The sequence below is a fragment of the Dipteris shenzhenensis genome, chromosome 4 (assembly GCF_047967505.1).
Source record: "Dipteris shenzhenensis isolate YYH24624 ecotype China chromosome 4, Dip_SZ_1.0, whole genome shotgun sequence".
NCBI classification, from domain to species: domain Eukaryota; kingdom Viridiplantae; phylum Streptophyta; class Polypodiopsida; order Gleicheniales; family Dipteridaceae; genus Dipteris; species Dipteris shenzhenensis.
Window position 1 is genome coordinate 47,017,428 of NC_141599.1, and position 11,734 is coordinate 47,029,161.

The following is an 11,734-nucleotide window of genomic DNA, read 5'->3' on the forward strand; positions in this document are numbered from 1 at the left end:
AGTGTCGAAGAGGGGCGAGCTGCTCGGCTTTTGTTCGAGTGCTGACGCTGCAAGCAGATGCAATCGTCACCTTGCCAGGGTTCCTTCGGTTTTCAATAACAGTCCCTTTCCTTTGGCCCCGGTTACGGGAGGAGTTTGTTGGTCGGAGCGAGACAGGGCGAGCCGAGAGGCTCAGAAACACGAGGCGGAGGCGGTGCGTGAAGAGGGGGGCAGTCAATCGCGGGGCAGTGAAGAAGACCAAAGCGAAAAGGCGAGGTAGGTGGCGTTCCTGATCACAGAGCAAGCCTCCGATGCAGCAAGCGACGAGGATGGCGAAGGAGGAGGGGAGGTGATTGAGGATGGGGGCGCTGGGAGCGTTGGGGGTGGGGCTGAGCGTGCTATTCGGGGCGTTTGTGGTGGTGTTGATGGCGGAAATCTACTACATGGTGTGTTGGAGGAGGGGGGGGGGAGGAGGGGGGGCAGGGGGGAATCACAGGAGGGTGAACAACGTGCAAGGGATGGAAGGCGAAGACGAGGAGGGGGGGGGGGGAGCGGAGGGGTATGCGAGGGAGGCGGCGTGGGTGGGATCATTTGGAGGGTATGCAGGTTCAATGATAGAAACAGAGTTTACGGCGAAGTTCTTTACGGCGGCGGAGGGAGGGGAAGCGCCGCAGCGGGTATTGTTCACGATAGCGGAGGAGACGAAGGAAGAGATGGAGTTACGCCAGTCGCCGGGCTATGGAGGGGGTGGCCGAGGGGGCGGCGCCGCCCCATTAGCCGGTGGTCCTTCTTCTTGTTCTTCTTCCTCCGCCAGCGGCGGCGCCGCCTCCTCCGCCTTCTCCACCCCCTACGCCACCCCCTCCTCCTCCCCTTTTACGTCGCCCACCTCTTCCGTCGCCTCCCCCGCCTCCTCCTCCTACGCCCTTTCCCCCGCCACCGCCGCCTCCCGTTTCTCCCCCGCCTCCGCTTCTACCTTCTCCGCCTCCCCCGCCTCCATCGCGTCCTCCCCTTCCCCCTCCACCCTCCCCTCCTCTATCGATCGTGCCCCCCTCGCTGCCCTCTTCCGCCGCCCCTCCCCCCCTTCCCCCGCCCCCCTCCCCCCCTTCCTCCCCCTTCGCCCCTCCCGCTTCGGCGCCGCCGCCCACCTCGTCGACTTCCGCCTTGCCCTCCCCTTCAGCCCCCCCTCCGCCCCGCTGCTCTCGTCGCTCTCCAGCGCCTCGCCAGACACGTAGTAGCATTCCAGCGAACTAATGGCGAGCTTCACTTAGCTTGACAGCATGCCAGCTGAACAAGCGTCGTTCAATAGCTCTTTGAAGTAAGTTTCGACCTGCTTGCCGCGGAAAACCGCTCGAGCTCTTTCTGTTTACCTATGATTTCAACCTTCCCATGTCGAAACGCTAAGAGTATTTTTGACTTTGTTTCGATTGCATTTACCGAGGAATTTTTGACAAGAAAGTTCCACTTTTGTTCATGGCCGGGTTCATGGTGAGGAATAGTGGGAGTGCTTTAAAAACTTAATGTTGCACCTTGCACATAGCCCAACTTTCCAAGATTCCATGGTATTGTCTTTTGCTGGCTTTCTTGGATGCTTTTCTTTGCTTTCGTATATTGTTTTATATCCTAGTTTTCTCCCTCTCCATTAAGAAGCTCATTTCCTCGTCGTTTAATAACTCTTTTGAGTAGGTGTGTTTTCTAAGATGATGCTCGTGTTTGCAAAATGTACTTGGTCATCAAGGGAAAAAAATTAGCTCAGTTCGGTGCTTTGTAGTGAACAATAAACTTGTGAAGAATTTCATGAAGCTCTTACCAAGGTTTTGTTGGCTTTGGAAAAGGAAGATCATTAGGATGCCATGCCTTTGTTAGGTTCTAGTTCCCAAAGAGTGCTAGTCTTTGACCATCATATACTTAGTAGTACAAGTAGTATACTTGACATTTGTAGAGATGATAGGGTCTTGAAGACTTTTTGTCGTGCCTTATATACATGATTTTATTTATTCTTTTTTATTACAAGCAAAACATTGAAATAGTAGGGTTCAAGATGTGTTTTGAGTTAGCGATTGGCCTTTGCACTGTTGTCCATCTTCTCGAAGATACTATTCTTTGTTTTGTTGTCATGCATTGCCCCATCTTGCCCATGATTGCTCTCCTTCTTGCGTGGTATAGATTCACCTTCTTGAACTTGCCTAATGTTTCCTCTCGTCTTTGTTCATGCTTCACGTTTTATTTAGTCGTGATCATGAGGCCGATAACACAACAAATAAATGTCAAACCATTATCTTGCACATGCACTTATGGTTCAAATTGTCAATAGGCGTGAATATTTTTATTAGCTATGCAACATTTTCTCTTTATGGCAACCTTCCATTGACACATTATCTTTTGACATAGGTGGTGGCGTGGGAATGATTTTAAAAATTCTTTATCACATCTATAACTTTCATTCAAACTTTATGTAAAGGCATTCGATAAATGCCAATATAAATGGACTTTAAGCCCTAAATATTGGTATAATAATTGTTGATAAAGAGATCTTAAATTTAACCCCAAAACACGGGTATAAACATTGAGTATTGATAATTTATTCCTTTTTTGTTATGTTTGGGAGTAGACCTTTTGTGTAAGCAGTCACACTTAGTAGTTACACTCAACAGACATCTCATGGAGAACTCCTTCCCTTCGACTTATGTATATAGTATCATAGGGCAAGTACTTTATCGTATGCATGTGCTTTGCCACATGCACCATTATCACATCTTTGTTTGATCGGAGTCATGATCTTGTTCTGTGCTTTATTGTTTGTACCACATAATCGAGTTAAGGATATGAAATGGGCTAACAAGATCCAGTTGACTTCATGCAAGGCCAAGAGAAGGCCCATCATCATTAGCGACTATTTACTAGCCTACAATTATTATCTTGCGGTCTCATGTAAGAGTTATTACCCTAAACTAGTAAGTATTCCATAGGTAAGTAGTTTAAAGTTTTCCATCTTTTAGAAGAAACACATGCCATGATGAAATTAATGTATGTGCAAGGTTGCACCACCATTGAAGTCCATTTGGTCATTTAAAACTCGTTAAACTAACCTCATGTAGCAATGGTAGCAGTAATTTTTTTTTTGGGTTTAACATTTAAGATGGCTTAAGGTCTAGTTGAGATGAGATTGTGCATAAAGTAGAGTCATAACTCCTTCATCCAATCTTTGCTAGGAATGAAAGCTTCAATATGAGTGTGCCATGTGCCTTGGCTTGAGCATGAGGGGTTTGAGACTTGTGTGACATAGAAAGGGCAAGTGATTAGTGGCTTTAGAAAGGGTAAGGATTGGATTTGAATTTGTGTGACATCATAATTTGATGCGTGTTGCATGTGGAACATATAAAGGAGACATTGTACTTGCTTTCAATCAAGCATCATTTACACTATTGTACCTCAATAATCGTGTCTACATCTCCATCATGTGATCTTCTTTGCCTCTCTCAATAAGTTTTCCACATGGTATCAGGGTAGGGTATTTGCCATCATCTATCCTAGCTACATTTTCATGTTGCTCTCCTCTACTACTTGTTTCATTTTCATTTTCTTGAGCAAAAATATGCTCCATGATGCACTGATGCTCGCCACTCTATCTAAACCTGTCTTTCCTCTACTAATATCATTTTCAATTGTTGTGCTTCTCCTTTGTTTACTTATAGGCCATCGCCTAAGTCAACAATCTTTATAGAAAAATAGTGCCAATGTTCAAACCTTGCCACCTTACTACTTTTGTGCTGCTTTTTGGCCCCACATTAAGAATTGTTATGTGTTTAATGACTTGTCAATGGTGGTTTGCTACAACAACCTCATCCTATTGGAAGGGGGAGAGCTGAGCTTGCTATTAAATATGTTGTTAATAGGTTTAGTAATGACTTTTCCTTGCAATTGAATCTACTGTTGCCATAAATTTAGTAAGGAATTTTCTTCACCATCCCTTGGAAATTTTCCTAGTATTACAACTATACTTTAATCTTGCTAACCAGATATGCCATTGTCCTCGAATCCGCGAAGCTCTCCACTCCTCAACCTTAGACTCCTCCTAAACCATGCAACCCCCTCTAAACCCTATAACTCCTAGTTAGCTCTCTCAACCCTATCCCCCTTTTGAACCCTGAAATCCATATCTAAACCCTTGAACTCCTATGGAGGAAAAAGCCTCCATCAATCATTATAATCAATCCCCTTTCTCATTCACATGCACATGAGATCTGTTTTCCATGCTTTAGCCTACACCTCTCATCGGAACACAGCCCACGAGGACCTATGTTACACTTGTGAACACCTATGCTACGACATGACTATAGGTGACCAACACCCTCGAAACCTCCACATGGGTAAAACAGAGACATCTACGATGGGCTGTATCACCAAGAGAGGGAAGATTGTGCTCTTCCTAGCAGTCTGTTAGCCCTCAAGAAGCCTCTCTATGTCCGAGAGGAGGGTCAGGTTGAGGTTGAGGGGAAGGTTCATGCTCTTGGGGGGTTTGGGAGTGCGGCTCACGAGACTGGGGAGTGGGCTCATGGGACTTGGGAGGAGGAGAAGGTTCACAAGACTGGGGAGTGGGCTCACGGGACTTGGGGGAGGGCTCACGAGAGTTGGGGGAGGGCTCACGAGAGTCTAGGGAGACCTTACAAGAGTTGGGGGAGGGCTCACGAGAGTTGGGAGAGGCGCCACCAGATCCAGATAGGTTCATGTGTGTAGATGCCATGGAGGTGGTGGAGCTAGAGGAGGAAGGGTGGAGGCGGTGTCCCGTGGGTCTAGTAGTGTTATTCACTCTTGCCATTGAATAATGAGATTTGGGGTTTATTTTAACATTTTATATAGGCCCATCATGTTTTGACACCCCTTTTAATTATATTTAGGGTTTCATCATGCCCCCGCCCTAACCCCTCCAACCCCCCCCCACCCTTGTTGCCCTCCCCCCATTACCCTCCCCCTACTTGCCCCGCCCACATCCATCGCCCTCCCCCATACCTTCCATCCCCCCCTGCCCCCACCCTTGCTACTACTCCACCCCTCCCCTTGCCCCACCCTGCACCCCTCCCTTCTCTCCCCCCTCCTTCACCATGTGCCGACTTTCCCCAACGTCGTGTGAGTACAAAAAATGTGGTCAAAATAAGCAAGATATTAAAGAGAGTACACAAATTATGGTCAAAATAAGCAATATATTTGTTTCATATTTGTATACAATTACACCATAGCTTCTGTTGGTGGTTGGACCCATCTGCTCCCTTCTCTCACTCTAGCTTGCAACCAACATCCGACTCTTCAACTCCTTATGGATTCTCTCCAAGCACTATGCCTTCTATTCTTTGATACAATTTGAACTGCTTTTGCAAGTTCTAATGCCTTTGCCTTTTCAGACTTCAAAGTCCTTCCTAGTAAACATCTAAAAAACTAGTTGAACATCTCATGCAATGCATTGCTGTGAGTGACACCACCACCATGCCTTGAGTTCTTGAAGTAGGCTGCCTTGGCTCTATAGTGCAACTTCTCCATGCCTTGTGTATTCCAAATTGACAAAGGGCCCCAATTTTTTACAAACCATGGTCCGTGTGCATAGAGAATATGTTGCAAACATGATGAGAATCATTTCAACAACAAAAACTATTTATAAAGCAAGTGCTAACTATTACGATGGTGCCAAGATTACCATGTAATGCGTAATGTGTGACTCCCCCCATGCTTTCACCATTAATTGCATAAACTCTTTCATAGGCATCCTGAACCTTTCATATTACATCTCATCGATTTGAACCTAGCGAAGCAATTTTATCAATGCATCTACCTTTGTCCATACTTTAGCTCTCAAAGTTGCTACTCGAGGGTGAGAAGCCTTATTGGTCATGCATTCACACAATGCTTTCCAGTATGCCCAACCCAAACTACTTTGAGACAATGTATGTTTGTCTTTGTCGAGATTGTGGTTCGATAGGAATCTCCTTGCCTTCCCTCCACCCATGGACGCTTTTCCAGGAAGATTTTGTGTTGCCCCAGACATTTTCTTATCCTCCTTAAGTTTGACATGTCCTCCATGGAATCCCATCTCTGATAGCAACTTCTCAGCTTCTGCAATGCACCGTGCCGATACTTCTTACAGAATTGAATTCCAAGCATAAACAAGATGCAAATACAACTTCTTATCAAGTACGTGTAGTTCTGTGTGTAAAGTACAAATGTGTACTCCATCAAGTGGGATGGGCAAAATGGGATCCCACTTTGGATCCTTCTTGTCGCAATTGGGAGCTTGCGTTTGGTTGCAAGATAGAATGCCATTCTCCCATTGTAAGCCAACCTTTTGCTTACATTGCGAACACATGCAATAAAGGCATGTATTCATTGCATTTGCCCCTGTATCACAACCATGCAAGCACTTGAGGGTTTTCAAATCACCAGAAAGATGCCATTCAACTCAAAATGTTCCATGGCCATCGACTGTCAATGTTTGCCCTTCCTCTTGTCTTCAAATCGTAAATGGGATTCCTGTTCTATCTAGAACCCACTTCAATGTCTCATGGCACTCTTTGGGAGTCTCAAATGTTGTAAGCCACCAGATATCTTTCTCTGATTACACTGAGAAATCTTGCTCTACTTCTTCGTTCCCTTGAACAAAGGCTAAGGCTTTATTCATAATGCAGATGCTCACTCTCTGTAACTTGTGTTCTTTCACCAATTGAGCTTCATCCATTTTGATGGACAAATATGAGCTTTCCATTGCAATCTATACAACAAAAGAGAGAAATCATTAGGATAAATATGATATAGGAAATCAACTAAGTAAAGTGCAATGCTATAATGGATTTCCTCTTACCATCTTCTCTCAAGCCATAGAATTTGACCATTGCTTGTTGCAGTTTCTCAACATCTAAGTAGACATTGTTGAAAGCATTCATCTCAAAGGTTTGCAAGCCAAATTTCTTTTTACTCTTCCAAGTCATTGTGCCCCTTACACAATGGTACCCTCCAAGCATTTCTCTTGCACATTAGTTTGTTTCTCACCGTGCACATCTCATAGACCAAGGTGTGGGTAGGGGCACTGTAAACTTCTTATACTTTTCCAAAATAGCAGACTTGAAAATTTTGAAAACATGTGTAAGCTTCATGACTTACACCAGCAGTATCACAAGCTACAAGCATCTCCTTTGCATCCACAATATCCTTGAATTCCTTCATCACCTCTTCAGCAACTTGCACATGTAAGCACTTGTGTCTTGAGTCCCTTAGCATCCCAATGACATCGCTTGACTTCAATAAACTAGCTAGAGCATATGAACAGTCAACATCATCCCCGTCTGTTCTTCCCATCACATCTTCCATGAAGTTACTAAAGAAGAACGCAAGAAAAACTTAGTCACAAATAGTGTAGCACAAAAGAGTGTAATTTCATTGGAACATTTAATAACCAACCTTGTAGCCTAGGCTCTCCTCTTTCAAGCACCACTAGTGGGTGCCAATGCATCCATGTTATGTAAGTATCTTCTTTTCCTCTCCTTCAATCCCAAAGGTGTTTCTTTCATCTTTTGCACTCATTGCCTTCTCTCGTTCCTTCTCTATGACTCATCAAACTTGATTATATATAGATCTTTCCAAGCCTCTTTTGGACTCAGCTAGCTTACAAAGTAACTCTTCTAATTTATGTCGGTCCAAGTCCAATGCATTTTGCTCCAAGTCCAATGCTTTGGCTTTATCATGAAGATCTTGGTTCTTCCTTTCCAACAATGGTGCTATTTCCTAAATGTGCTAGCATCTCTGCTTGGGCTCTGTTCATCTCACTTGCTTGCATAGCCATTGACTAAGCATTGTTTAATCGATTGCAATAACCAAGCAACCCCGCATGTCCATTTCCAACAAACCAAACTAGCTCATGCATTGTATGGAAAGGAGGGCTCTTTTGGTTGGCAGGATCTAAAGGATAGAAGGATCCTTCTCCCCAAAGGTCAAGATTCTTCTTTTGTTGCGAACAAAGACTGTGGATTTTGGAAGCTCCCCTCAATCCCAGACTATGTGTGCTTGCATATTCAGCCTCCAACTCTAAGTGAACCTGGTACTTGTTGGAGACGTCCTTGAATGGTGCCATGACTAAAGGAGTGTAGAGAAGGAGAAGGTGTGGAGATGCAGGCTTGAAGGAGCAGCACACAGGAAGAGAGACGGTGAGGAGGAGGAGGGATGGGGGAGGGAGGACCAGTAGTTGAAGAGGAGGAAAGGGGGGCAGACCAGCAGGTGTGGAGGGTGAGGAGGAGTAGGGAGGGAGGAGGAGGGAGCAGGAGGGAGGGGGGAGGAGGAGCAACAGTGGAGGAGGAGGGTGGGGGAGGGGAGGAGGAGCAGGCATGGAGGAGGGAGGGAGGGGGAGGGCAAGAGGAGTAGGCGTGGAGGAGGGAGGAAGGAAGGGGGAGGAGGAGGAAGGGGGAGAAGGGAGTGAGGAGGGGGAGGGGGAGGAGGGGCCTATATAAGCTCCTAGTCAACTTCATCTGGACATACAAATGCGAACAAGCATTCAAAACCCTCAAGTGGAGATTGATCACAGCCCCTGTTCTAATGGCACCAAATTGGGACATAGACTTTCATGTACATATTGACGATTTGAATTATGCAGTAGGGAGTGTGTTATGTCAACCTGGAAAACACAATAAACACTACCCAGTATACTTTGCAAGAAGACAACTAAATGATGCAGAGGTGAATTACACCACAACAGAAAGAGAAGCCTTGGCAATGATCTACAGCGTGAAGAAATTTTGACACTATCTATTGGCTACTGACTTTATCATCTACACAGATCATCAAGCCTTATTATATCTTGTGAATTGGCCTTGTACCACAAGTCGGATCACTCGATGGCTTCTAGACTTGGCTCAAGATGAAGCCATTGATGTAAATGCTCTTCATTGATTTTTTTCATCTTAAACTTGGACATGAATATATGAGCTTCAAAGGGTTGATGTACATGCTCTTGTACTTTTATCCATAGGAAACTATCTCAGTATCGCTATATAGCGACCATTCACAAGTCTAATAAGTGTCGCTATTTAGCGACCATTTACAAGTCTAATAAGTATTGCTATATAGCGACGCTCTTCAAACGTCGCTATATAGTGACACTTGCCTAAAGTCGCTATATAATGACACTTAACGAATCCCGCTTTGGTTACCAATGATGATTAGTGCCCCACGCATGGTAAATGTCAGTGCTTAAGCATCAGAATAGGACCCGTGTGTAGTAGTGAGGGTTTTGTGAATATCTATTGTGAGGACAATAATCTCCATTTCATCTAAAGAAAGTAGTCAGTTCTGATGGTAGGATTGTGAGATAGAACTAGGGTAGGTCTATGGAACCTCCTATAATCAAGGGGCTAGCTCTCAAAAACGAGAAAGTTTGGACTGTCAAGTTGCAGACCAAGATGGTGCTACCATGATCTTTTGTGATAACCAGAGTGTCATTGCATTGAGAAAGGATCTAAAAGATCACATGTGGTCAAAGAACATTGATATCCACTACCATTTCTTACAGCATTAGGTGATCCAAGATACTACATGGAGTATCTACCATAATGTTGGTGTGACTTGAATCCCCCTTGAATCACATTATGGCCACCTAACAAAGCCTCCATTACAATGGGGTCCATTGAAGAATCTTCAACTAGGTGACCAAGCCTTTAACTTGGATTAGTTTATCATTGCTGGCCCAATGACCCAGCTGATGACTTAGTATGACATTAGACCTTACAAAATATCCACCTTGGCTGCACAATCTTGATTCCAAGTCATAGCAACATAAGGGATTAAATTTGCTAAAACGATGGAGCCCACAAACTACTTGGCACCTTTATGTCTTGCTTCTTCCATCGTCATGTTACTTTTTACCATGGCATGAGTTTTTATGGAGGTTCCCTTAGCTTTTTCCTACTGCTACCTGGCTATGGCCATTCTCATTAAACAACTAGTTGTCTTCAACTTTGGCGACGTGCGAAGTATTGTGTGCCTTCTCTTCAACTTGCACTTATATATATATTTATATATATATCTACATTTTTCTTCATGAATTGATTGTTTATATATATTATGTTATACTATTATACATTTATGTATCTTTATTTATGTTATGAGTTTACTTTCAATTTCATGTGTTTATATATAGACTCACCTAGGATACATTTATTTTTATTTTTATGCAATTAAATATATGTATAAATATATACATAGATATCTTTTTGCATCTATATTGTTAATATAGACTTCTTTAAACTTTTTCAATTATATGTATGTTTATTGTCTTGCTTGCTTGCTTTTCTACCCAAGGTGCCACTATGTAAAAAGCTCATATAGCATGTGCAATCAAGGGGTATTAAAAAAAAACCCTACCTAGGACTTTTATAACCTATATACACCCCTTCTGTAAATTTTGAGATGATAAAAGTATCCCTTATGTATGAAATTTTCACTGTTTGAATGAAGAAACCCCTTATGTATGTATATTTCCTATAACTTCATAAAAATTCAAAACTCCTTCCATTGATCGCACATGCTCTCTTGCATATTTCTTAGTTCCCCCTGTGCTTTGCCTATCCTTTTTCTTTTTTACTGTTTCAAGCCTCTCTCCTATCCCATTCTCTCTCTCTCTCTCTCTCTGTGCATGTGTGTGTGTGTGTGCATGTAAACTTGTACATATACACATACACATATGTACATATGTACACATACACATAGAGATACGTATGTACGTACACGCACACACACACACACACACACACACACATTGTCATATTCAGATTTTGAATTGGCATTCATGACATTTTTCTTTTTCTTTTTTTAAAAGACACTGCTCTGGTATCATTTTTTATTTTTATGTATCCTAATATATTGAATTAGTTATACTCCTTTCTACCCATTTAATTATTTAATTCCTTTTTTCATTCTTTCTAGTTTTTTCAAACAATTTATGCTAAGTTATCTATCTCCTACCCTTTTCACCCTCCCTCTTTGGCCACCAGGACCTTTTTTCTTGCTAATACTTAATGCTTCTTAGGAGTTCATTCATTTTGTATGATATGATGACATTTTTGTTCATTTAAGTTTTTATCTTATTTTCTTTTCAATATATGGAAATCTTATTGTCTAAGGATGTGAAACCCCCGTTACCTAATCATCTTTTAAATTCTTAAATAAATTGTCTTCGTTAAGGGTGTGGACTACCCCCTTAGAACATCTTTTTCTCTAGTTTAGATTTTCCCATGAAAGTAATTTATATACAATTTATTTAATAACTCTAATTTCTTCCTACCCAATTCCTCCTTTCTCTATGAACAAAAAATCCATTTTTATCATTCTTAACTCCTTTTAAATTTTCTAGGGGTTTTAGGAGTTCATTCATTTTTCTTCTAGAATTCGAAAGGTTTGTTCAAGTTCTTAGGTAAAGCGATAACAAGCCAAGGAATACATGCATTACTTGTCTACCTGAACTAAGCTTTATTGTTCTAATACATGGTTGGTTTGGATGGTAGCAGATAAGTGGATCTTGACCTTGGGACCTAGACTAGCTGATGGATTCAACACCTCCGACCATGTACATGTGTTCCGTTTTTCAAAGTCAATATTATTGTAAATTCTTAACTTTGTTGGAATTTTTGCAAAACTCTCAATTTCTTGCAATTCTAACTTAGATGTTTGATATGTTTTTGTCCTTGTCTCATGTACAACGTTTTATCAAAATTATGGAATTAATTGT

At 42.6% G+C, this 11,734-nt stretch overlaps 1 protein-coding gene across 1 annotated transcript; it reads left to right on the forward strand.

Moving 5' to 3' along the window:
- Window positions 1-338: 338 nt before the first annotated feature.
- LOC147902967 (uncharacterized) lies at window positions 339-1,211 on the forward strand. Its single transcript, XM_087373975.1, has one exon. It carries the CDS (start codon window positions 339-341, stop codon window positions 1,209-1,211), a length of 873 nt encoding a protein of 290 aa, XP_087230101.1.
- The last annotated feature ends 10,523 nt before the right edge of the window (window positions 1,212-11,734 follow it).

Excerpts from the sequence above, each read along its gene's own strand:
- LOC147902967 (XM_087373975.1), top strand. The coding sequence starts at position 339 with ATGGGGGCGCTGGGAGCGTTGGGGGTGGGGCTGAGCGTGCTATTCGGG.